Consider the following 26,194-nt stretch of genomic DNA (forward strand, 5'->3'; position numbering starts at 1 on the left):
TATGTGTTTATAATATGCATTATATGTTTTTTTTTTTTAATATTTGAATTATATAAAAAGGATATTATGAATAACAATGAGTTGAGATTGTAATATATATTTTTATTAAAATGATTGAATTGTTAGTAATAATATACACTATAAGAAAAAAAAAAAAAAAAAAAATTAAAAAAAATCAAATTGATGTTTTTGCAGGACTGTAGGCAGAAATTTCAAGGAGGATCCTTTTTCGATCATGAAGGATTACCCTATTGTGAAACACATTATCACGCCAAAAGAGGTTCATTGTGTGCTGGTTGTCATAAACCAATAACAGGTAAATATCAATACACAATAAATAATATATAAATTTCAATTAAATATAATAATCTTATTTTATCTTTTTTTTTTTATTTGTTTGTATGCTTTTATAATTATAGGACGCTGTATAACTGCCATGTTCCGAAAATTCCATCCAGAGCACTTTGTCTGTGCATTCTGTTTAAAACAATTAAATAAGGGTACTTTCAAGGAACAAAACGATAAACCATACTGCCATGGGTGCTTCGACAAACTCTTTGGATAAGATCGACAAATATTGTTTTCATTCATATGTTCATTATTCACATGATGATTAAGTGATAGGCTATCTTGCTTAAGATTTTATCGATAAACAAAAGAAAGAAAAAAGAAAAAAGAAACTTATGAATTCACACACACGAATCGTTGATACATCTATAGATACATATAATAATAATAATTATAATAATAATAGTAATCATAATTTTAAACTTTTAAACGATACGATGAACTAAAACGATGAACTAAAAAAAGAAAAGAAGATAAAAGTTCATTAATCTTTTTGCTACAGCTTGATACAGCCTTTTAAGATTTTTATACGCCTTAATTTTCTTAAGTAGAAAGATAGGTAGATCTTAGTACCAACATTTTTATTATATATCTGTCTCTCTCTCTCTCTCTCTCTCTATCTCCCTCTTTTTCACTTTTTCTCAATAAAAATACATTTAATAAAGTCCCTCGATAGATAATACGCTTTGTATTGTCTTCCAATGTTTAAACGTGGACGTACATACATACATATTTTAAAGGAAGGACATTGAAAAATAAGACATATTTGAATTTTCGTCATAAATGTATAGAGATTATCGAAAAAAGGGTGCTAATTCATAACGTGTTTTAATTAATTTCTTTTTCTTTTTTAATTCTATTTTCAACTAATGATATGTACGTAAAATATTTAACTATTTCCGATAATTTCTATATAAATATTTATATATACAAGGAAAGAATGAGAACACAGTTTTAAATGAATATTTTCATTAAGTTTCATAATTATATTTATGAAATATTTATGTACAGTTAAAACGATTAACTCCGAGCAAGTAACGATATTCATTTCCCATATAATTTTTCATTAATTCGTTTTTTTTTTTTTAAATCAAATAAAAATCGAATCATCACACACATTTGATTCCATCGTTCTTTCGAGATAGACATTATAATAAGTGTGCATGATACTTTTTTCTCGGCAGTTTTAACATACAAATGTATACATATACGATGATGTAATAGTATAGAATAGCTGAAAATGTAAGCAAAATACACTACATGCGTTCACTACAAAATATGAGAATTTATTATTATTTTCTTTCATGCACTTTTATGCATAGTTTGAATGAGTTTTATGAAAATTTAAATATCAAGGATATATAGTTTAAATAAAAAATAACACAGAGAAATATTGTATACACGATTTATTTGGCATACTGTCGCACAGTAAGTACTTGCATTTTACATCTCGTTAAATAATTATTTAATAAATATTATATATGTGTGTATGTATATATATATATATATATATATATATATATATATATGTATGTATATATGTACATATATACATACACTTTAACAGATATTATTTTTTTTTTTTAATAGATAAAAGTGTGTATACGTGTATAAAATAATATACAGTATACAGTGAAGGTACCAAATTGCTAGTTTACTAATTAGTCAAGTGTAACATCGAAAGTATAAAAAAGAAAACCAAAAACAAAAGAAATTGGTTTTACAAATTCATATAAAAAATATATGTATAACAATCTCACTATCCCCCCAATATACGCTTTTTACTACTACTGTTCCATGAATTATATGGAATGATTTGTTTACATTACTTCTTGTGCAATATGACAAGATATATAGAGAGTACAAACGTACATAAGAAGAGAATTTAATCCATTCATATGTCTCTGTTATAAATTCATTACTTTTGAATTGGAGAGATGAAGCAATAATAGAATTTCTATTTAAATTGCTTGATTTTCAAGCCAACATTGGAAATAATTCTGTAAAACTTTCGTGCCAAAGATCGGTTAAACACACATTATTATTGTTATTTTTATTATTTTTATTACTACTACTACTATTATCTTTTTTATTGTGTACGTCTGCGCTAGGGGAATTGTGAGATTCATAACCACCATCCGAAAAATGTGAATCTGATTTGATTGAAGAAGATGCATCGACATTGTCCGAATATATACTCGAAGGAGACATAATATCTGTGCACGTGTAAGCAGGTGAAAATTGATCAGAATAAGAGTGATGCGTTGTTAATAATGTTACATCATCAGTATGACTAACATTATCAGAGCTTATCTCTTGCACGCATTCTTGAATGCCTACGTTATCTTCTTGGCCAGGATAAATAATAGTAATAGAATTTGTTATTTCGTCGTAGGTACCATATACTGTTTCCATATCGTTCAAGTCGGGTTCTTGTTTAATTTCAATTTCATTTTTAATAGACACCGGTGTCGTTTGTGTATTATCTAGGACAACATGCGTGACGTCTGCGCTACAGTTAAGATGCCAAGTATCGTAATCGTTCACGCTTCTACCAGCGATTGTATCGGCTTCCACATTTTTTGATGTCTGCCCCACCATTCTTTTTGAATTGTCAGATTTTTTAACTGTATTTTCTTCGTCTGACACCTATGGAGATAATGAATATATTATTAATGAAGAAAAAACTGAATTAAAAAGATATAGAGACACATTAGAAATGGATGAACATTCTTTTGTACATGAGAATGCTAATATATATTTAATTTCTCTTTATATCGAGTATTATTACTTCAGAATACTTCATTCATTTCTGGAAGACTTAATAATCGAAGAAACAGTTAACTGGTAGATCGAAGTATATATAAAATATATATATATAAAATCTATCTCAGATAGATTAATTTTTTTCTCAATTAAAACTCACTTGTTCATTTGATCTATGAGAATTTGCTTCCACTTCTGCGGTAACTTCTCGAAGAAGGCTTTCTGCAAGTTCTTCGAGTCGGTCGATGTAATCATCCCCTTGGATATCTCCAAACAGTTCTTCGAGAGGAGGTAGAGGGTCATAATCTTCAGCAATATGGCTGCTCCTGGTGTTAGCGTCAGGGACGATGCCGACTGTACTGTCCCACCCTGCGGCAGAGGGTTTTGTGGGGATACTGCAGATCCCAGTGAAGGTACAGGACAACCGACACGAGCCTGACATGATGAACAAAGTTGCTCGCTCATATTACTCGTTTCCCTCTCTCTCCTCAATTTTTTGGTTTCACTTATAAGCGACTCGTTTTGTGACTTTAATAAAGCGCATTCTTGCGTCAGTACATCGTTTCTTTCTTTTAACGTTTTGACAGTTTCTTCCAATTCATCCAATTTAGCTTTCTTCCTATCTCTCGAAGTTTGTGCTGCTACTCTGTTCTTTAATTTCCTATAAAATAAACAAATACCGGCTTAACCAATTATTTTCATATTAAACTCATCTATTTCCCTCCAATCCATTTATTTGAAATAGAATTTTAATAAACACATCTCTAACGTACTTCCTCTGCAATTTTTCCTCCCATGTAAGATGATCAAGACGACGTTTCTTTCCTCTAATACAAACATCTGGTTTAAAAAATGTACTTTCCTCGTGGAGTTCTTCCTGCTTTGGTATTTTTCTCGTTATATCCATTTCTGTTGTTTTTTCGGTTAAAATCGATGTTGAAAAATTTAATTTTGGGACTGATCTGACAAGCTCGGTAGTGGGCACGATAGCAGATCCCTTGGTAAGACCCTTAGGAAATGCGATGACAACGCTCTTCAATGCACTCATATTCATCCATATACATACATATAATAACAAATAAAAATACAATGTACACCTTTCTATCACAAGTTTCTATCGTACATCTGTGACTGCTAATCTAACACTGTCCTTCCAAGTGTTTTGCACAGACTGACAAAACATAACCAAAGCTAAATATTTCAAAGACTCCCTTACATCACCTTCGGCTGATGCAACACAACTAATCAGCTACATACAAGCATCACGTTCGCGAGAAATGTTGTTCATTCTCAACTGTGCTCTCATTGGTCGACAATTTTCTTCGTTACATGTGGTCCTTTTCTATTGGCTAGAAACAATATTATTCTACGTCTATTAATTTTATATGTATATGTATAGTACATCGTATTCTTCTTTTGCGTCATTTTCAACATTTACGGCCCCTTCTTCCGCATTATCCTATTATTTAGTATCGTTAATGAATGATAATCTCTGAAATTAAAGAAATGTGATGATTCATTAAAAGAAAAAGTCATCGTTGCAATCGGAATTAGTTTCATTTGTATAACTTCTGTTTCAAAGAATTACTTCTTTCGAAATTAAAACGAATATATATATATATATATATATATATATATATATATATATATATATATTAGAGATCATATATTGGAGATATTATATAATTTTTTTAAGTTTCTTCTTCATTGATATATTTTCACTTTAATAATATTACGTATATAAAAATCAGAAGTATGTAATAGTATATAAATTCAATGTTATCTTTCTTCTCAAAGAAAGCATATCATAGAACGAGTTTTTATATGAAGAGTTTTCTATTTGTTTTTCTTTTTAATTATTATACCAATAATTGTTTTCTCATGACCGTAGAAAAAAAGTTTACTTCAATATCGACAGAGTAACAGAAACTTTGATATCTGTTTCTAATTTTTATCACTGGCAATACCTCGATCGGTAACCAAAATCTCGTCGATAAAGTAGAAATCTTGAAGCAAGAAAAAATTTACTTTAACGTAAACTGTCGTCTCATTTTTTAGATTATACATTATTGGTTTCTGACTTGTAATGCGTTAATCATTTTCGATCAATTTTATCATTGAAAGAAACGTTTTTTCTTTTTTTTTTCTTTTTACACAAGTCTCGACGTAAATAGGCGTACGTCGTATTAATAAAACTTTCTATCGAGAAGTCAGAGAGAGAACTCGTAATCCACAATTATAATCCGATAAGAGCGGTTGAAGCAGTTCCACCGTGACTAACTGGTTTTAATAATGTTAAGAACTTTTCCTGCGGCGTGTTGCGGTTGAAACCGGAGCGGTGCACATTCCACGACGGCTCGAGCGATGCGACGACGATGTAAGATCGATGACATTGAGAGGATCATGCTAAAGGTACCTTTCACGCATACGGATTTACATGGATCTCACCGCTTTCTTCGATCCGTTATACATATATGTGTACATCGAAATTCTTTCATTTTACACAAGATATCCACCATTTTAATATCATCAATCGATAAATCAAGAAAACTATTTAGTCGTCAAAAAAAAAACAATCGCATATAAATTAATAATATTTTCAATTATTTAATATCAATGTAAACAATTTTTATTTATATCCATTATCATAAAATATGAATAATATTGTCAATTATTTAATAACAATATGAATAATATTTATTCATATTTATTCATAAGATTAGTAATATTTTCAATTATTTAATATTGGTATAAACGATAAATTCGATGTTAGAATAGTAACGGTGTTCATAGTTTCTCGATAATTTTTGCTAGAAAGCGATAAATTTGTAAAGAAATGAAAGGGAAGCTTTGAACGAACGTATTTCCGTAATAAAGAAAATTCTCAGGGAACTGAGAGAGAAATAGTTATGGAACAAACGGATGTGTAAAAAGAAAACGTGGGCGTTCCACCATCGGATACCACCTGCGCTCGGTCACGCAGAATTTCTAAAGGACCATTTGTTATCGGTGAGCGGGGGTGGCTCGTTCTCATTTTACCCCGTCACCTTCCTAGCTCGTTTCGTCTCATTCCTATTTTATGTCGCTCTTTTACGTCTCTGCTCGTAGATCCTACATCTCGAAACAGAGAAAATAGAATAGAATAGAAAGATAGATAGATATAACAAGAAGATGAAGAACAAGGAAAAGAAGAAGCGTCGATAACGAGTTCAAATATATTTGTAATATTAAAAAATTATCGATCTTGTTGATAAAAAAAAATAATTCAAAGTAGTATATTCTTGTTCGGGTTTTTTTTTTATCAAAAAGAATGTTATATTCGACGATGTTATTGAGAAGTGATTTCAAAGATTTTTAAAAGTGGTGTAGTTGATATCAATGATCAGTCACGATAAGAGTTGAAATAAAAGCGATAAAAATGAAATAAAAGCAAACTGATAATAAGATTATACGGCAAAAAATTAAAGAGAAACAAGTTGAAGTTGTCACATGTAGGTGTTAATGTTAGGTATACTTTTCGACGTGTCTAAATTATCAATGATTCGATTTATTAAGGATTCGTATGAAAAACCATCATGCTAAGTGATGCATGAAAACACTCAAAAGGGAAGACAAATCTTATAGCATAGATTGGCTATATCGTACATCATGACTACGTTTCGTGCCATTATAAAGTTAAAAATCTTCCTCTTTGTAATAATTAAACAATAATTATTTCGATGCACCCTGAAGTGTAACAAATTTCTACGAATAAATTTTCGATTTGTTGCCTCGCTCTTTTCCCTTTCGTCGCACCACTATTTACGTAGAATGAGTTTGACAAAATCGTACTTTTAATCAAGTTAGATTGGACAAATAATTGTATTGCGTAGCCTTTGATTAAAGTCAATAGGAAAGATTTTCAAAATAAGAAGAGAAAAAATGAATTCCACAATGAAGATAGAAAGAGAGAAAGAGAAAGGGAGAAAAACGAAAAGTAAGAACGAAGAGAGTGTGGCGCCAAAGAGTACCCGAGGGCTCGTACAAGGTCATCGACCTTGGCGTGCATCGAGAGACTAGTATCAGAAGGAGTGAGGGGGTGGGGGGAGGGTCGGTCGGGTGTCCCTCGTGCATTCATCATTGCTATCCAGCAATCAGTGCCAAGCTACATTATCGGTCAATTTACCGACGCCGTGACCAGTCTAGCGACGCGAAAAAGCCAATCTCGTTACCTCGTTCTTCGAGAGAAGAACTTCCTTGCGTATCTTGTCGCAATTCTCCTTGTTTTGTCTGTTTCCATAGCGGCCATTTTGAAAAGCTTCCTTTCGAATCCATATAATTAAAATGTTACGATTATAATTGTTAGACGCGACCACTCGTTTCGTTTAAAATTCCTTTCTTTCTTTCATTTTATTTTCATTTTTTTATTTTTATTTTGATTTTTTTTTCTCACGCTGACGATTTTCTGTATACGTCTGGAGCGGTCATTTTGAAAAGCACTCCTTCGAATCGGTATTATTAGAACGTAATAATTACAATTGTTAGATGCGCGTGGCTAATTTTCATTTTTGCGATCTTTTTATCTTTCCTTATCGTTCGTTTCTTTTTTCATAATTCTTTTGTTTATTTATTTCTTTTTTTTTCAAATTCATATAATTAAAATATCATGATTATAATTATGTACTAAATGTGATCGTTTTAATCGTTCATATAATTTTGTTCTCCCCTTCTCCTTCTTCTTTTTTTTTGTTTCTTTATAATAATCGTTTTCCGTTCTGATCATTTTTTTCTTATCGTGAGAAAACAAGGTAAGTAGTCGTTTTGACCATTAACGTCAAGTTCGGAGAACGAGAAACGTATAGCGTGTAATACGTTAATATCGCGTTCAGTGGTGTCGAATCTTTATCTTATATCATCGGCAATCGTAACGCATATGTATATGTATATGGTATATGTATATGTATACGTATATGTATATACACGTTATACGTAAGTACCGTGTGCTTATAACTTATAAGTCGGAGGTATAAGTTATAAAGGCGTCGCGTACGGTCTATGAGTTATAACTGCCCCGATGGTAATTTATAAGTAACAACTGCCGAAGTTATAACGCCCCGAGCTCCAAGAAGAGTTGCTGCTCTGGCAAAGCTCTTATCTGTCGCGGAGATAGACGGGAATCGAACGTAAATTACAGTACGTGCCATCGACATCGGTGAATTTAAATATTTCATGGAAAAACTATGTATAAACCGGTTGTATTCTCTTTCTCTTTCTATCTATCTCTCTCTCTCTTTTCTTTTTCATTTTTCTACTTTTTTTTTTTTCTAAACAAATCCTTTTATTCTCTTTTTCTTTCTTTCTCTTTCTTCATTTTTATTTCTTTATTTTTACAATCAATGACGTATATTGAAGATGACAATTATTTTTTTAATTTTTGTTAAAAAGCAAATCATTTTTAGAATGAAATTAGAATTTAATTGTGAATTAAATGAATAAGATCACAATCGATTATTTTTCTCAAAGAACAAATCATTATCACTTAATTTCCTTTTCTCTTTAATTATTTTTAAATCTTTTCTTTTTAATTTATTCACTTTCTCTTTCTGTTCCTTTTTCATGCAAAATCTCTCTTTTTATCTTTATGTATCTTTAAAACCAACGATTTCTATGAAAAATGACAATATTTTTTCCGACTCTTTTTCTTAAAAAAACAAATCCTACTTTTTTTAATTTACGAAATAAAATATATATCACATTAAAAACATTTCTTTTTATTTTATTTACAATATTTCCATTTAAATTTCCATAGTAAATAAGGACGAGTTTTTGAAGTCGATAGCTCAGAAACATATCTATATATTTTCCTCTTTGATAATCCTTGAATAGAGGATGGTGGAAAAGCGTGAAACGTAAACGTCGTCGGTTCTTGGATCGTGTTTTGCACGCTTGAAGCGAATTGAGTACGCATGCGCGTACGAGAGCCAAGCACGTGCGTTCAGTATGAGGGAGAGAGAATGAGAAAGAGAGACAGAGAGAGAAAGAGAAAGAGAAGAAAAAGGGAGAGACGAAGAGAGAGGGTGAAATGTACTTAGTATATATATATATATATATATATATATATATACATATATATATATATGTATATATATAGGTATAAGAAGGAAAGGAGAAAAGAAAGAGAAGAATAAAAAAAAAAAGAAAAACAGCACGCACACACACATTCACGGCACAGGGAATATTCAGTGCAACACGTAAAAGCCCGTTATGCTCGACGTAAAGGCTTAACGTAGTGCATAGATGTATATGCATTAGCATGGTGTAAGCTATAAATAGATGTAGCAGACCACAGAGATCCCAGCAACCCCTCAACCCACCTTCCATCATTGCTTCACTTCTTCTTTTTGTTCTTCTTTTTCTTCTTCTTCTTTTATATTTCCCTACTTTTTTTTCGTACATATCTTTACTTTTCTTTTCTTACTTAACTACGAGAGCTCTACCCTGTTTGACTTCTCTTTTCGTTTCAAAGGATACTATTTCAACAATTATTGTTCGAAAAATTTGTTCAAAGAATACTAAAGTATACATTTTTATAATAAAACAATTTTTTGTATGATAGTTAATTTATTTTCAATTCCATCCTTCATATGAAATCTCTTCTTCGTTTTATTTTATAGACCCATATTCAGGATCAACATTTTTTTTTTATACACATGATTATTTATGTTTGTTACATTTTCGTAGTCATCCATTCCCTATGCGTGAAATCATTTATCGATAGAGCGAAATCGTGTAACGGAAATCAGGATATAATCCGTAAAATTTATTTAATCAAACACATATGCATGCATCGTAGATATTTGGCACTTTATGATAGACAAAGTTTCTCCAAGATTTCTCATCATTAAAAAAGTCGTCCCATTCGTTTCATTCACTTTTGTAAATATAAATATCCGAAGGAAAATTTGTGGGTAATATGTCAACAAGGTTAAAAACATCTGATATGAATTTTTGGATATATTGATTCATTTGCTCCAATATTTTATTTTGATAAAATAATAGTTGGGCTTAATTTACGGAGAGAACCCATCATAAATTAAGTCACTTGATAATTAATAATATTTTTAGTAATTAATTACATTTTGGACAGACACAAACAATTTGTGTCAATTTGAAATAGTATTGAGCCGGATTAAATAATTTCACATAATTTTAAAAATCAATAGCAAATGCAATGTCGACCGGCAGGATTCGTAAAGTGGTAAGGTACACCAGTCGATGGGGTCCAAGGGGTGGAATCAGTACTTGGTGAGGCAGAACTACTTGGTGCTCCGCTCGGTTGGGGAGAACTGGAAGAACTAGGGGAGCCAGAACTGCTTGGTCCTTCGCTTGATTCATCACAAGGAGTAGAGTCAGAACTTGGTGAGGGCGAACTACTAGGTCCTACACTAGGTTGTTCAGAACTGGAAGAAGTTGGTGAGGCAGAGCTGCTGGGAGCTTCGCTTGGTTGCTCAGAACTGGAAGAACTAGGTGAGGCAGAGCTGCTGGGTGCTTCGCTTGGTTGTTCAGAACTGGAAGAACTAGGCGAGGCCGAGCTGCTGGGTGCTTCGCTTGGTTCTTCACAAGGGGTAGATTCAGAACTTGGTGAGGCAGAGCTGCTGGGTGCTTCACTTGGTTGTTCAGAACTGGAGGAACTAGGCGAGGCCGAGCTGCTTGGTGCTTCGCTTGGTTGCTCTGAACTGGAAGGACTTGGTGAGGCAGAGCTGCTAGGTGCTTCGCTTGGTTCTTCACAAGGGGTAGATTCAGAACTTGGTGAGGCAGAGCTGCTGGGTGCTTCACTTGGTTGTTCAGAACTGGAAGAACTTGGTGAGGCAGAGCTACTGGGAGCTTCACTTGGTTGTTCAGAACTGGAAGAACTAGGCGCGGCAGAGCTACTGGGAGCTTCACTTGGTTGTTCAGAACTGGAAGAACTAGGCGAGGCAGAGCTGCTGGGTGCTTCAGTTGGTTGTTCAGAACTGGAGGAACTAGGCGAGGCCGAGCTGCTTGGTGCTTCGCTTGGTTGCTCAGAACTGGAAGAGCTTGGTGAGGCAGAACTGCTGGGTGCTTCGCTTGGTTGTTCAGAACTGGAAGAGCTTGGTGAGGCAGAGCTGCTGGGTGCTTCACTGGGTTGTTCAGAACTGGAAGAACTAGGCGAGGCAGAACTGCTGGGTGCTTCGCTTGGTTGTTCAGAACTGGAAGGACTTGGTGAGGCAGAACTGCTGGGTGCTTCGCTTGGTTGTTCAGAACTGGAAGAGCTTGGTGAGGCAGAACTGCTGGGTGCTTCGCTTGGTTGTTCAGAACTGGAAGGACTTGGTGAGGCAGAACTGCTGGGTGCTTCGCTTGGTTGTTCAGAACTGGAAGAGCTTGGTGAGGCAGAACTGCTGGGTGCTTCGCTTGGTTGTTCAGCACTGGAAGAGCTTGGTGAGGCAGAGCTGCTGGGTGCTTCACTGGGTTGTTCAGAACTGGAAGAACTAGGCGAGGCCGAGCTGCTTGGTGCTTCGCTTGGTTGCTCTGAACTGGAAGGACTTGGTGAGGCAGAGCTGCTGGGTGCTTCGCTTGGTTCTTCACAAGGGGTAGATTCAGAACTTGGTGAGGCAGAGCTGCTGGGTGCTTCACTTGGCTGTTCAGAACTGGAAGAACTAGGTGAGGCAGAGCTGCTGGGTGCTTCGCTTGGTTGTTCAGAACTGGAAGGACTTGGTGAGGCAGAACTGCTGGGTGCTTCGCTTGGTTGTTCAGAACTGGAAGAGCTTGGTGAGACAGAACTGCTGGGTGCTTCGCTTGGTTGTTCAGAACTGGAAGAGCTTGGTGAGGCAGAGCTGCTGGGTGCTTCACTGGGTTGTTCAGAACTGGAAGAACTAGGCGAGGCAGAGCTGCTGGGTGCTTCACTGGGTTGTTCAGAACTGGAAGAACTAGGCGAGGCAGAGCTGCTGGGTGCTTCGCTTGGTTCTTCACAAGGGGTAGATTCAGAACTTGGTGAGGCAGAGCTGCTGGGTGCTTCACTTGGTTGTTCAGAACTGGAAGAACTTGGTGAGGCAGAGCTACTGGGAGCTTCGCTTGGTTGATCGGAACTGGAAGAACTAGGCGAGGCCGAGCTGCTGGGTGCTTCACTGGGTTGTTCAGAACTGGAAGAACTTGGCGAGGCAGAGCTGCTGGGTGCTTCACTGGGCTGCTCAGAACTGGAAGAACTAGGCGAGGCAGAGCTGCTGGGTGCTTCGCTTGGTTCTTCACAAGGGGTAGATTCAGAACTTGGTGAGGTAGAGCTGCTGGGTGCTTCACTTGGTTGTTCAGAACTGGAAGAACTTGGTGAGGCAGAGCTACTGGGAGCTTCGCTTGGTTGATCGGAACTGGAAGAACTTGGTGAGGCAGAGCTGCTGGGTGCTTCACTTGGTTGTTCAGAACTGGAAGAACTAGGTGAGGCAGAGCTGCTGGGTGCTTCGCTTGGTTGTTCAGAACTGGAAGGACTTGGTGAGGCAGAACTGCTGGGTGCTTCGCTTGGTTGTTCAGAACTGGAAGAGCTTGGTGAGGCAGAGCTGCTGGGTGCTTCACTGGGTTGTTCAGAACTGGAAGAACTAGGCGAGGCCGAGCTGCTGGGTGCTTCACTGGGTTGTTCAGAACTGGAAGAACTTGGCGAGGCAGAGCTGCTGGGTGCTTCACTGGGCTGTTCAGAACTGGAAGAACTAGGCGAGGCAGAGCTGCTGGGTGCTTCGCTTGGTTCTTCACAAGGGGTAGATTCAGAACTTGGTGAGGCAGAGCTGCTGGGTGCTTCACTAGGTTGTTCAGAACTAGAAGAACTTGGTGAGGCAGAGCTACTGGGAGCTTCGCTTGGTTGATCGGAACTGGAAGAACTTGGTGAGGCAGAGCTGCTGGGTGCTTCACTTGGTTGTTCAGAACTGGAAGAACTAGGAGAGGCAGAGCTGCTGGGTGCTTCACTTGGTTGTTCAGAACTGGAGGAACTTGGTGAGGCCGAGCTACTGGGAGCTTCGCTTGGTTCTTCACAAGGGGTAGATTCAGAACTTGGTGAGGCAGAGCTGCTGGGTGCTTCACTTGGTTGTTCAGAACTGGAAGAACTTGGTGAGGCAGAACTACTAGGTGCTACGCTCGGTTGTTCAGAACTAGAAGAACTTGGCGAGGCAGAGCTGCTGGGTGCTTCACTGGGTTGTTCAGAACTGGAAGAACTAGGTGAGGCAGAGCTGCTTGGTGCTTCACTGGGTTGTTCAGAACTGGAAGAATTAGGTGAGGCAGAGCTGCTTGGTGCTTCACTGGGTTGTTCAGAACTGGAAGAACTTGGTGAAGCCGAGCTGCTGGGTGCTTCGCTCGGATCTTCACAAGGGGTAGATTCAGAACTTGGTGAGGCCGAACTACTAGGTGTTACGCTCGGTTGTTCAGAACTGGAAGAACTAGGCGAGGTAGAGCTGCTGGGTTCTTCACTAGGTTGTTCAGAACTGGAAGGACTAGGTGAAGTAGAGCTGCTGGGTGCTTCACTTGGTTGTTCAGAACTGGAAGTACTTGGTGAAGCAGAACTGCTGGGTGCTTTGCTTGATTCTTCACAAGGAGTAGATTCAGAAATTGGCGAGGCAGAGCTACTAGGTGCTTCACTGGGTTGTTCAGGACTCGAAGAACTAGGCGAGGCAGAGCTGCTGGGTGCTTCACTGGGTTGTTCAAAACTGGAAGTACTAGGTGAGGCAGAGCTGCTTGGTGCTTCGCTTGGTTGTTCTGAACTGGAAGGACTTGGTGAGGCAGAACTGCTGGGTGCTTCACTGGGTTGTTCAGAACTGGAAGAACTAGGCGAGGCCGAGCTGCTGGGTGCTTCACTGGGTTGTTCAGAACTGGAAGAACTTGGCGAGGCAGAGCTGCTGGGTGCTTCACTGGGTTGTTCAGAACTGGAAGAGCTTGGTGAGGCAGAACTGCTGGGTGCTTCGCTTGGTTGTTCAGAACTGGAAGAGCTTGGTGAGGCAGAGCTGCTGGGTGCTTCACTGGGTTGTTCAGAACTGGAAGAACTGGGCGAGGCAGAGCTGCTGGGTGCTTCACTGAGTTGTTCAGAACTAGTAGAACTAGGCGAGGCAGAGCTGCTAGGTGCTTCGCTTGGTTCTTCACAAGGAGTGGATTCCGAATTTGGTGCGGCCGAACTACTAGGTGCTTCACTTGGTTGTTCAGAACTGGAAGAACTAGGCGAGGCAGAGCTGCTTGGTGCTTCGCTTGGTTGTTCTGAACTGGAAGGACTCGGTGAGGCAGAACTGCTGGGTGCTTCGCTTGGTTGTTCAGAACTGGAAGAGCTTGGTGAGGCAGAGCTGCTGGGTGCTTCACTGGGTTGTTCAGAACTGGAAGAACTAGGCGAGGCCGAGCTGCTGGGTGCTTCACTGGGTTGTTCAGAACTGGAAGAACTTGGCGAGGCAGAGCTGCTGGGTGCTTCACTGGGTTGTTCAGAACTGGAAGAACTTGGCGAGGCAGAGCTGCTGGGTGCTTCACTGGGCTGTTCAGAACTGGAAGAACTAGGCGAGGCAGAGCTGCTGGGTGCTTCACTGGGTTGTTCAGAACTAGTAGAACTGGGCGAGGCAGAGCTGCTAGGTGCTTCGCTTGGTTCTTCACAAGGAGTAGATTCCGAATTTGGTGCGGCCGAACTACTAGGTGCTTCACTTGGTTGTTCAGAACTGGAAGAACTAGGCGAGGCAGAGCTGCTTGGTGCTTCGCTTGGTTGTTCTGAACTGGAAGGACTTGGTGAGGCAGAACTGCTGGGTGCTTCGCTTGGTTGTTCAGAACTGGAAGAGCTTGGCGAGGCAGAGCTGCTGGGTGCTTCACTGGGCTGTTCAGAACTGGAAGAACTAGGCGAGGCAGAGCTGCTGGGTGCTTCACTGGGTTGTTCAGAACTAGTAGAACTGGGCGAGGCAGAGCTGCTAGGTGCTTCGCTTGGTTCTTCACAAGGAGTAGATTCCGAATTTGGTGCGGCCGAACTACTAGGTGCTTCACTTGGTTGTTCAGAACTGGAAGAACTAGGCGAGGCAGAGCTGCTTGGTGCTTCGCTTGGTTGTTCTGAACTGGAAGGACTTGGTGAGGCAGAACTGCTGGGTGCTTCGCTTGGTTGTTCAGAACTAGAAGAGCTTGGTGAGGCAGAGCTGCTTGGTGCTTCACTGGGTTGTTCAGAACTGGAAGAACTAGGCGAGGCAGAGCTGCTTGGTGCTTCGCTTGGTTGCTCTGAACTGGAAGGACTGGGTGAGGCAGAACTGCTGGGTGCTTCACTGGGTTGTTCAGAACTGGAAGAACTAGGCGAGGCAGAGCTGCTGGGTGCTTCACTGGGTTGTTCAGAACTAGTAGAACTATGCGAGGCAGAGCTGCTAGATGCTTCGCTTGGTTCTTCACAAGGAGTAGATTCCGAATTTGGTGCGGCCGAACTACTAGGTGCTTCACTTGGTTGTTCAGAACTGGAAGAACTAGGCGAGGCAGAGCTGCTTGGTGCTTCGCTTGGTTGTTCTGAACTGGAAGGACTTGGTGAGGCAGAACTGCTGGGTGCTTCGCTTGGTTGTTGAGAACTGGAAGAGCTTGGTGAGGCAGAGCTGCTTGGTGCTTCACTGGGTTGTTCAGAACTGGAAGAACTAGGCGAGGCAGAGCTGCTGGGTGCTTCACTGGGCTGTTCAGAACTGGAAGAACTAGGCGAGGCAGAGCTGCTGGATGCTTCACTAGGTTGTTCAGAACTTGTAGAACTAGGCGAGGCAGAGCTGCTGGGAGCTTCGCTTGGTTCTTCACAAGGAGTAGATTCCGAATTTGGTGCGGCCGAACTACTAGGTGCTTCACTTGGTTGTTCCGAACTGGAAGAACTAGGCGAGGCAGAGCTGCTTGGTGCTTCGCTTGGTTGTTCTGAACTTGAAGGACTTGGTGAGGCAGAACTGCTGGTTGCTTCACTTGGTTGTTCAGAACTGGAAGAACTAGGCGAGGCAGAGCTGCTGGGTGCTTCACTGGGTTGTTCAGAACTGGAAGAACTAGGCGAGGCAGAGCTGCTGGGTGCTTCACTGGGCTGTTCAGAACTGGAAGAACTAGGCGAGGCAGAGCTGCTGGATGCTTCACTAGGTTGTTCAGAACTGGTAGAACTAGGCGAGGCAGAGCTGCTGGGTGCTTCGCTTGGTTCTTCACAAGGAGTAGATTCCGAATTTGGTGAGGCCGAACTACTAGATGCTTCACTTGGTTGTTCAGAACTGGAAGAACTAGGCGAGGCAGGGCTGCTGGGTGCTTCACTGGGTTTTTCAGAACTGGAAGAACTAGGTGAGGCAGAACTGCTGGGTTCTTCACTAGGTCGTTCAGAACTGGAAGGACTTGGTGAGGCAGAGCTGCTGGGTGCTGCGCTTGGTTGTTCAGAACTGGAAGAACTAGGCGAGGCAGAGCTGCTAGGTGCTTCACTAGGTTGTTCAGAACTTGAAGAACTTGGTGAGGCAGAGCTGCTGGGTGCTGCGCTTGGTTGTTCAGAACTGGAAGAACTAGGCGAGGCAGAGCTGCTAGGTGCTTCACTAGGTTGTTCAGAACTTGAAGAACTTGGTGAGGCAGAGCTGCTGGGTGCTTTGCTTGGTTCTTCACAAGGGGTAGATTCAGAACTTGGTGAGACCGAACTACTAGGTGCTTCACTGGGTTGTTCAGAGTTGAAGGAACTAGGCGAGGCTGAGCTGCTTGGTGCTACGCTTGGTTGTTTGGGACTGGAAGAACTAGGCGATGCAGAGCTACTCGATGTTTCAATTGGATGTTTAGAAGTAGAAGAGCTAGTAGACTCAGATTCACATGGTTTTTCAGTAGTAGTAGAAGTAGTGCTAGTGGACCAAAAGTGGAAAGGTGGAAATGGTATATGAGGTAATGGTATATGTGGCAATGGTATATGTGGTAATGGTATATGTGGTAATTTGGGTAGATTATGGAAACTGGGAATGTAAGATAAATGAGATTCATGATGGTTTTTGTGTTGGTTATGTTCTTGAGAGGGAAGGTTCCATCTTGTATGTAGACCTGCACTTATTCCTAGATTTGCTCCTGCTTTTGATCCTCTATTATCTCCCGCATGTACTCTTGTGTTTATTCCTATTTTAGCTCCTGCATTTGATCTTCCATGCGCTCCCACATTTACTCCTGCATTTATTCCTATACTAGCTTTTGCACTTGATCCTTCTTTCGTTCTCACATTTATTCCTGCATTTACATTTGCACCAGTGTTTGAACCTGATCGTCCATGTCCTGCTGCATTTATTCCTCCCTTTATTCCTAAATCAGCTCTTGCATGTGATCCTCCATGTACTCCTGCATATATTCCTAGACCAGCTTTTGAGTCTCCTCTCGCATTTACTCCTCCTGCTGCACCTATTCCTATTTTAGCGTTTACATTTGATCCTCCATGCCCTCCTGTATTCTTTCCTGAATTCACTCCTGCTCCTACTGCTGTAGCTACTCCTATTTTAGCGTTTGCATTTGATCCTCCATGCGATCCTGTATTCTTTCCTGAATTCACTCCTGCTCCTACTGCTGTAGCTACTCCTATTTTAGCGTTTGCATTTGATCCTCCATGCGATCCTGTATTCTTTCCTGAATTCACTCCTGCTCCTACTGCTGTAGCTACTCCTATTTTAGCGTTTGCATTTGATCCTCCATGCGATCCTGTATTCTTTCCTGAATTCACTCCTGCTCCTACTGCTGTAGCTACTCCTATTTTAGCGTTTGCATTTGATCCTCCATACGCTCCTGTATTCTTTCCTGAATTCACTCCTGCTCCTACTACTGCACCTAATCCTATTTTTGCGTTTACATTTGATCCTGCATACGCTCCTGTATTCTTTCCCGAATTCACTCCTCCTTTTCCTCCTGCATTTATTCCTATGTTAACGACTGCACTTGATCCTCCATGCGCTGCTGTACTCTGTCCTGAATTCACTGCTCCTTTTCCTTGTGCTCTTATTCCTAGACTTGCTTCAATTTTGCTTATTGTATTTATTGGTGAATTTCTTCTTAGATCCACTCGATTTGGTTGTATCTATCATATAATAATTTGTACGGTTAGAGTAATTTTTCTATAGATGATCAATATAATACATTTAATGATATTCTGTTTATAGTTATTTAAACTTACCGAGAGGGCCGTGGTAGAAACCACAAGGAAGAGTAGAGAGGACACGAGTATCTTCATGATCGCTTGTTTCCTATTCCACTTTCACAATTTTGAGACTTCATGCGTGATATTTATACTCTGTTTCTGAATAGAAATTAATTTATTATCCAATTGATAAGCTATAATAACGTCGAACCATATGTTATGCCAATAACTATGATACTCGCATGAAATGTAAATAATGCCATTATTTGTAGTTCCAGTAATAATAGACTCTTCCGCATATTTCTGTTTTATATTGAATAAAACTGTCACTTAGTTTTCCACATATATCTTAATCTTAATATTAGGTCATTTCGAAAGTTTTTGCGTATTATTTTAAACTACAACTGCGTCACATTTCTAGTCGTTCTTAGAATATAGATATTCAGAAAATATGCTTAGAAACTTAATAGTCTCTTAGGACATAGATATTCTTTATCAATTATTAGTGCATATTTATTCGTTGTTTATTAAACATTATCATATTATATTACATATTAAACATTCTCACTATATATATCATATTATATATTAAACATTCTTAATATTACATATATTATGCATTAATACGTTCCAATATTTCAATCGCTATACCAGTTTAAGAATTGAAAATGTTTACGTAAAATATCGATTATATAGAATGATCATTATGAAATCATCATGGTAGATGATTGGCATAGGTGGTTAAAAGATTTGATGAGTATAGGAGTATAATAAAAGAGTAACGCGTGCTCCTTATACTTCGTTCGGAGAATCACGTTCACGTATTCACGTTCCCAGAGTTAATAAGGCGTCGATGTAACGTCGGTGTGCAATTTAAAAGGCCATTTTCTTGGCGCGAGCCGTTATGAGATACCGGTATATCGGTCGATCTGGAAGCCCCAGCAGCTTCTGTTTTCGGCAATGAGGATGTCAGACAAGTTACGACACGAGCAGCAGGTGTTACGCGGAGAATCACCACTACCAGTTACTTCACTATCTTTTTTTCTCTCTTGTTCTCTGGCTCTGTCTCTTTCTCTCTTTCTCTGTCTTTCTCTTTCTCTCTCTTTCTCTTTTTCTCTGTCTCTTTCTCTCTTCTTATCGTCTTTCTTTGATCCTTTTGGCCGCCTTCAGCACCGGTAAACTCTCTTCTTCTTCGTGCTACCGTGTGATCGAGATCAGCTATACCAAGCCAAACTCAGACGCCATGAGAGAATCTTCCTACTGAATTTGCATCGCTCGAGGATATTCGATCCAGTTCGCTAGAAACTCGAAGAAAGAGGAAGAACGTAGATGTATCTATATATATATATATATATGTATATATATTTATGTATATATGTATATATATATATATATAGGTGTTTATAATATAGCTTTTATAATGTTGAAGTGTATATAAAGGTTGAAAAATTAGAACATATTTATATCTAATACGTAATATTATATAATAATGTTTAATATGTTTAATATGCAATAATTCAGTTTCTCTTTAAATCTAAATATATAAGTATGTATTTTCGATTTACTAGAACTTAATTGGAATGTGTTTTATGATATTAGAGAAACTTATTTAGGGACATTTTTGATGGCTATGATTGAATCATATATTTTATTTATTTTTATTTTCAAATATATATATATATATATATATATATATATATATATATATATATATGTATATTTTTAGACAGAATTAGTTTTTAATTTGTATCATAGAAAATTAATTATTTTCAAGTACAATATGTTTTTAAACTTACAATTCATAGTACAGTTATAGTAATCAAATTAATTAACCACGTTACATAATATTTCCTTTTTCTTTTTTTGGAATAAAAAACTGGGTTATATATGATTAAGCGAAAAAAAATAATAACTTTTTTCTACAGTTTATTAATATCTAATGAATTTAATTATCCTCTGTTTTAATAAAAACATTTTTTTAACTCCCTTTCTACTAAATGGCTAATCCTATAAAAATAAAAACTTATTATATATTGGAATTTTAACTCGACACGGTAATAGAATTGCGCCTGTCTAAAGGCAACTCAATATACCTCGTTGTATATCCTTTGTCTTCCAACAGGTGTTCACCAATGGTTTCTTGTGGGTTAATTACTTTCGAATCAATCAATTACAGTCAACGGAGAAGAAGAAGGAGAAGAAGAAGAAGGAGAAGAAGAAGAAGAAGAAGAAGAAGAAGAAGAAGAAGAAGAAGAAGAAGAAGAAGAAGAAGAAGAAGAAGGAGAAGAAGAAGAAGAGGAGACTAGCATGGCGATCACTTTGATCACCGTTCTTTCTCTCCTTCTCTTTCTCTCTCTCTTTTTCTCTTTCTAACGTATGATTAGGCCTGCACGGTCGTTACGATCGGCCCTGATCCCGAAGTCCTGGCACAAACTGCAAGGCCGCGAGGGAGTCTTCGAGGGCTTCAAGGTCAGCGATACTATCGAAGCTACATAGAAGGAGAACGAATCGTGAAGAAGAGAGACGAGAGATAAAGAGAGAGAGAGAGATAGATAGATAGATAGATAGATAGATAGAGATAGAGTTAGAAAGAGAGAGAGGGACCAGTTGGTTGCATAATTGCGTCACGTTGTCCAGGAATCACTGGTCGAGACGTGCGCACCAACAATTTTTGCAAAAACTTCTTGGCAAACTGGATTCCGTTTCGCTCGTGTGAGTGAATCTTTCTTCTTCGTGATATATAGTCTATCTCTTTCTCATATACATACATATGTATATATATATATATATATATATATATATATATACATATACACACAGCATATATACTTACTCACACTTGTTCTTTCTATTCTTACTTCTTCTCTCTCTTTTTCTCTTCTTTGCTCTATACAAGTGTGTAGGTGTATAGAGGGATCATCGTCTTTGCGAACGTGCACGAGTCTTGCGTAAAAGTACGATCTTCTTCTTCTTCTTCTTCTTTTTATTTTCGTCTTGTTTTCTTTATTTTTGTTTTTATGTAAAAGAAGAAGAAGAAGAAGAAGAAAAAGAAAAAGAAGAAGAAGAGCGATAACACCATCGGAGTACTCGGTCATTCGTCGTTCATCGATCGTCCTCCATCCAGAGATGGCATTCCAATTACGACTGATCGCCATTTGGCATCAAGATCATCCTAGTTTCTATTGATCGATCCTCTAGCAAGAATATTTTTATCCTATCGGAAAAAGATTTTGTTGGAACTTTTTAAAGAGATTTTTCACTCAGTTAGAGATTGTTCTGATCAATGTCAAATGTTATTGACATTTTTTTGTCCGAAAGTATGAAGCACATCGAATTTCTTATAAATTTTTTTTTTTTATTACTAATTCCTTTTTTCCTCTTATGGACATTCGAAACATATGTGCACATCTGCGCGTGTATATTTACGTGTGTGCAAATATATATACTGACGTTCATACATTGCCAATAAGAGTCTTGCGTAGAAATGAGAGACAGACATGGAACTGGAATAATGGTCGATTTAAGGGTACATTGTCCGATGGAATTGTATAGCTACATTGGACGTACTGAACGAACCCCATTAGGGGACACACTGTATATATGTATATAAATAACTTGATTTTAACTTGTCTCGACGAGAAAATATTTCAAGCAATAATGTATAGACGCTTTGAACGTTTTCAAGTCCTCATTCTTTAACTTACTTCGATTTTCTTATTTCTCATTCTCTCCCTTCTCTTTCACCCTTTCCTTCTCTTCCATCCTTTTTTTTCCCCCTCTATCGATCTGTTAGTTTTTTAATTTTATTTTTCGATCGCTGTCGCGTACGCCCTTTCTAACGACGTAAGTATGAGGTAGTATCCACACGTGGACGACGTTAAAGCCACCGACCGATATCGAGCCGTGACTGTAAGCGTGAAGAAACGACGATCGAAAAATACGAGCGTCCTTCCAATGGCGTAGATTTACTTCTTTTCTTATTTTTACAATTTTCAGATTGTAATTCGTCGATCGTTCGTTATTTAAAATCTTATGTTAATTGTTAAAATAGTTTAGGTTATTCGTATTATTTGTATTAATTGATTATTCATATGAATTATACGTACGAACGTTTTTTATTATATGTATTAATAAACGGAGGATAGATGTGTGTATTGTAAGTTAGAATAAATTTCAAAATTTTTTTACTACTTAAGAAAGAGAGAGAAAAGAAAAAAGATAGAAGAGGAAGAATTAAATTTATTATTGTACGAAGAATACTTTATATTGTATAAATACGTTTATACAATCAATTTTAAATATATATGTGTATATATGTATATATATTTCTAAATATACATATATTAATGCATTAAAAATTAAGATTAAAACATATATCGTTAATATATATATATATATATATATATATATATATATATATATATGTGTGTGTGTGTGTGTGTGTGTGTGTGTCTATTTACTTTTAATTCTATCGTAAAATACTAACACATATATACATACATATACATACATACATACATACATACATACATATATACATACATACATATACATATTTCATAACAAGAATAACATTTTTTATTATCAATCATCATCATTATAAACAAATTATTAAACAATTCGTTAGAATCTCAACGGATCAAGTTATCCCGTTAATATCTTCGACCTCCGAGTTTATAAAAACGAGAAGGAACAAAAAGAAAAAAATGACATTTTTGTATATAGCACGAGCAGAAAAATAAATAGACGAAAGGAGCATAATTTTTAAATGTCATTTAAATACGCGTGGAATCATTTGCACGGCACCGGTTTTTCTCGAATGTTTCCTGTTGCATACGCACAGACGTTTATTCGTGTTCGAGCACGAATCATGCTTGCGAGAACGTCTAAGAAAAAGAAAGAGAGATACAGAGAGAGTGAGTGAAAAAGAGAGAGAGAAAGAGAGAGAGAGAGAGAAAGAGAGACAGAGAAAGAGAAAGAGAACGATTAAATGATAGAGGAACGATTAGGAGGCCACGCGTGCATGCCTTTGAAACGGCTAGCATGAAATTATTAGCAGTGGCGCCAGTTATCTCGCCTGAACCTCTCTCTATCTCTCTCTATCTCTCTTTTCCGAGCTTCCAATCGCCGCCTCCCACTCTCTTTTCCTTTTTTCTTTTTTTCTTTCTCTTTTATTTTCTTTTTCCTCTTTTTTTTTTCTTTAACTTCTCTCTTTCCCTTTCTCCCTTTTCTTATTTTCTCTCCTCTTTATAACTTCAAGATCTCTCACCTTACCTATTACTTCTATGTATATATGTGCTTATGTATATACGTATTCTGTATATTGCATATGTTGCATTTTCTATCTGGCAGCTATATATTTTGTAAATGATTATTGTTATTACAAATTTAATTATATTTTATTGAAAAAGATATTTTGACAATGTAACAGTGGTTTTTCTTTTTTTTTTTTGGTTTCTTTCGTAAGATTTAGAAAATGTAGGAAATATGAATAATGTAGAAATGTTCTATTTAATATATCTTTTTTTTTTAAACTTGTGTATGTCAGAGGTAGAGTAAGCGAAAGAGACAGAAAGAGAGAGAAGAGAGAGAGAGAGAGAGAGAGAGAGAGAGAGAGAGAGAGAGAGAGAGAGAGAGAGAGAGAGAGAGAGAGAGAGAGAGAGAGAGAGAGAGAGAGAGAGAAAGAGAAAGAGAGAGAAAGACAGAATCCTATCCATTAAGAAACTTTATATTTATTAATTTCTTGGAACCAAAGAAATTGACAACTAAGAAGTTTTTTATTATCACTAATAATTGATATATCAAAACGATAAGATAATTTATATTATTTTAATAAAGAAATATTTTATCATAAAATACCATATTTATCCATCACAAAGTACCTTAACTTAATCGTAATCGATACTTAACGTAATCGATAATAATAATCATATTGAAATAATATATAATACATCGATTTTTCTGAAGAAAAAAAAAAGTTATAACAATTTTTATAAATTTCTATCTATATGATCCACTGATAAAAAATAAAAAAAAGAAGATTAGGATAAAAAAAAATACAGAAAATAAATCGTTCATCGTACCGAACGTTTCCTTAGAAACATTTATTTCTAAGATCGACGAATAAAAATGGTAGTGCGATTAGGAAGGAATTTTTCTTTCCTTTCGTTAGGACTATAGTACAAGTATGGTCTTAAGAATTGCTTTCGGTCTGAAGAAAGGTTCTAAGGTACTTTCAAGGCTACGCCACTGTGCTCCAGGTAATTGCTGAGAATTACAACCGTCCGTAGGCAGGCCGTGCAGACCCACTGCCAAGTAATCTTAGCGTTTCTCCGTAATCCAGCTAGGAGTAGACGCAACCTTTCGTCGGGTTCTATATAGTATCTCTATATTTTTTCTTTCTATGTTATATTATATTCGCCATTTTATATATATATGTATGACTCTCACTCTTTCTTTTATCCATTCTGACGCTTTTCAATTCCTTTCGATTGATTACCAGATCAGCTGTTTAATCGAGAATTCGACATTAGAATCATTTCATAATACCAGAGATAATAAATCAGGGAGAAAGACAGAGAGAAAGAGAAAAAGAGAGAGGGGAAAGAAGAGGGGGAAAGGGTGCAGTGAAAGAGAGGGGTAGAATGAAATCTATCATGAAAAGACAGACTAACGGTAGCTCATACCGATGTTTAACGATAAAGAACATTAGCATTTTTATTTGAATTCTTTTCTATTACTACGATACGTTATGAAATTTATCTAATCAGTTTTTGAAAGGTCCCTTGAGAAGAAATTTTTTGATTGACCGATAAATACTCGTGTCTTTTGGGTTTCTCTGATAATCTTACACATATGGATCTTATTAGTCTTTGGATTCTGTTAGATTATATTGCTTAACGTTTTAGAGGATTAGAAGCGATTAGGATTCAATCGATCACTTTTTTTTCTTTACTTTTTTCATTTATCTTTTTTCTTTTAGTTTTTTTTTCTGTCTTCTTTTTTTCTTTATAGTAGACGAATGCGTATGTAATAATTTCATAATATCTTTTTTAACGAGTATGTATCATTAGTATAAAAATCACACACACATACACATACACATATATCGACACAAATATAGCGTGTGTTTTGTGTTTCTTGGTATTACGTAAATATGAAAATAATATATAATATATTTGACAGTGCAGATTCTTCGATGATCTTGATTTCGGTAGTTAACCTACTTAATACTTTGTCGACTAACGGGCTTCGCTTTCTTCAACTTCTTTTCTTCTTTCCTTTCTTTTTTTCTTTCCTTTTTTTTCCTTCTTCCGTTTTCTTTTCTTTCCTTCTTTACTTTTTGTCGTTGATATTTTTTTGATCCTCGATACGCAGTGGGAGGTGAGAAGGTAATGAAGACAGTGACGTGGTTGTTTGATTAATAGAGAAAGTCTCTCTTTTCATTTCTTTCTCTCTCTCTCTCTCTCTCTCTCTCTCTCGATTCGAAAAAGGAATTATGCTTGTCCTTTCTTTTGTTTATCAGGAAGACTTTTTAATCTCTACGATGATATCTTCTCGATCGAACATTGAACACTTGCTTCAATCGAAATTCATATTTGGACAATCACTTTCTTTTCGTTTCCTTTTTCTTTTTTGCCGTAAAAATGTAAATTCATATTATAGATTAAAGATAGATTAAAGATTTGTTTCCATTTTGCGATCTTTGATTTTCTTTAATTATTCTAATAATTCTAAACTCGTTTTAAAAAGATCACTTTTTTCTCCCTCTTTTCAATTTCCTTCTCGTACGTCGAGTTTAAATTGAAAAGAAGAAAAAACAGGAGAAAAGAGGAAATAAAAATTCTTTTTAAAAATTTCCTTTTTAATTTTCCCTTTGCTTTTTTTTCCTCTTGCAAAAGTTTAAATTCATGTTCGGACAGTTTTCTCCTTTTTACTTTATCCTTTGCTTTCTTTTCTTCTGACAGTTCAAACTGGTATTCGAAAAAATAGATCACTTAATTTTTCTTC

The 26,194-nt window shown here is 37.1% G+C and overlaps 3 protein-coding genes across 58 annotated transcripts in view; 1 reads left to right on the plus strand and 2 right to left on the minus strand.

The window, feature by feature from the left end:
• LOC127062771 (leupaxin) overlaps positions 1-1,625 on the plus strand; it is a 25,154-nt gene extending 23,529 nt beyond the window's left edge. For all 7 annotated transcript variants that reach the window (XM_050991488.1, XM_050991485.1, XM_050991487.1 and 4 more), the window contains 2 exons: positions 196-316; positions 420-1,625. In XM_050991488.1, coding sequence (XP_050847445.1) covers positions 196-316; positions 420-565 — 267 coding nt within the window. In that variant the 3' untranslated portion in view covers positions 566-1,625. The remainder of the gene's footprint in view (positions 1-195; positions 317-419) is intronic.
• A 114-nt stretch (positions 1,626-1,739) lies between these two features.
• On the minus strand, positions 1,740-4,370 carry LOC127062773 (uncharacterized). The gene is given in 4 exon segments (XM_050991494.1): positions 1,740-2,997; positions 3,275-3,550; positions 3,553-3,775; positions 3,888-4,370. Coding segments are annotated over 4 exon segments (1,446 nt in total). The 5' UTR covers positions 4,163-4,370; the 3' UTR covers positions 1,740-2,325.
• Positions 4,371-10,087: 5,717 nt separating this feature from the next.
• On the minus strand, positions 10,088-18,339 carry LOC127062849 (platelet binding protein GspB-like). 50 transcript variants are annotated; one of them, XM_050991741.1, is made up of 8 exons: positions 18,221-18,339; positions 15,943-18,124; positions 15,283-15,612; positions 15,121-15,174; positions 13,033-14,844; positions 11,773-12,978; positions 10,861-11,496; positions 10,088-10,752 (listed from the first exon to the last, which is right to left on the minus strand). In XM_050991741.1, the coding sequence occupies exons 1-8, from the start codon at positions 18,275-18,277 to the stop codon at positions 10,310-10,312; spliced, it is 6,720 nt and encodes a 2,239-aa protein (XP_050847698.1). In that variant the 5' UTR covers positions 18,278-18,339; the 3' UTR covers positions 10,088-10,309. The 50 variants fall into 50 exon arrangements, with proteins under 50 accessions (XP_050847698.1, XP_050847699.1, XP_050847695.1 ...); XM_050991742.1 differs by having other exon boundaries at positions 13,033-14,808; positions 15,085-15,174; XM_050991738.1 differs by having other exon boundaries at positions 13,033-15,174; positions 15,559-15,612.
• Between the last annotated feature and the right edge of the window lie 7,855 nt (positions 18,340-26,194).

The sequence above is a fragment of the Vespula vulgaris genome, chromosome 3, assembly GCF_905475345.1.
Source record: "Vespula vulgaris chromosome 3, iyVesVulg1.1, whole genome shotgun sequence".
Lineage (NCBI taxonomy): Eukaryota > Metazoa > Arthropoda > Insecta > Hymenoptera > Vespidae > Vespula > Vespula vulgaris.

What these genes read in the sequence shown, in the direction of transcription:
- LOC127062849 (XM_050991704.1), bottom strand. Translation starts at nt 18,277, where the DNA reads ATGAAGATACTCGTGTCCTCTCTACTCTTCCTTGTGGTTTCTACCACG. An exon ending in TTTCTACCACGGCCCTCTCG is followed by an intron (nt 18,125 to 18,220) that starts GTAAGTTTAAAT and finishes ATTATATGATAG; the next exon opens with ATACAACCAAATCGAGTGGA. An exon ending in ACCCAGCAGCTCTGCCTCAC is followed by an intron (nt 11,497 to 11,772) that starts CTAGTTCTTCCA and finishes GTTCTGCCTCAC; the next exon opens with CAAGCTCTTCCAGTTCTGAA.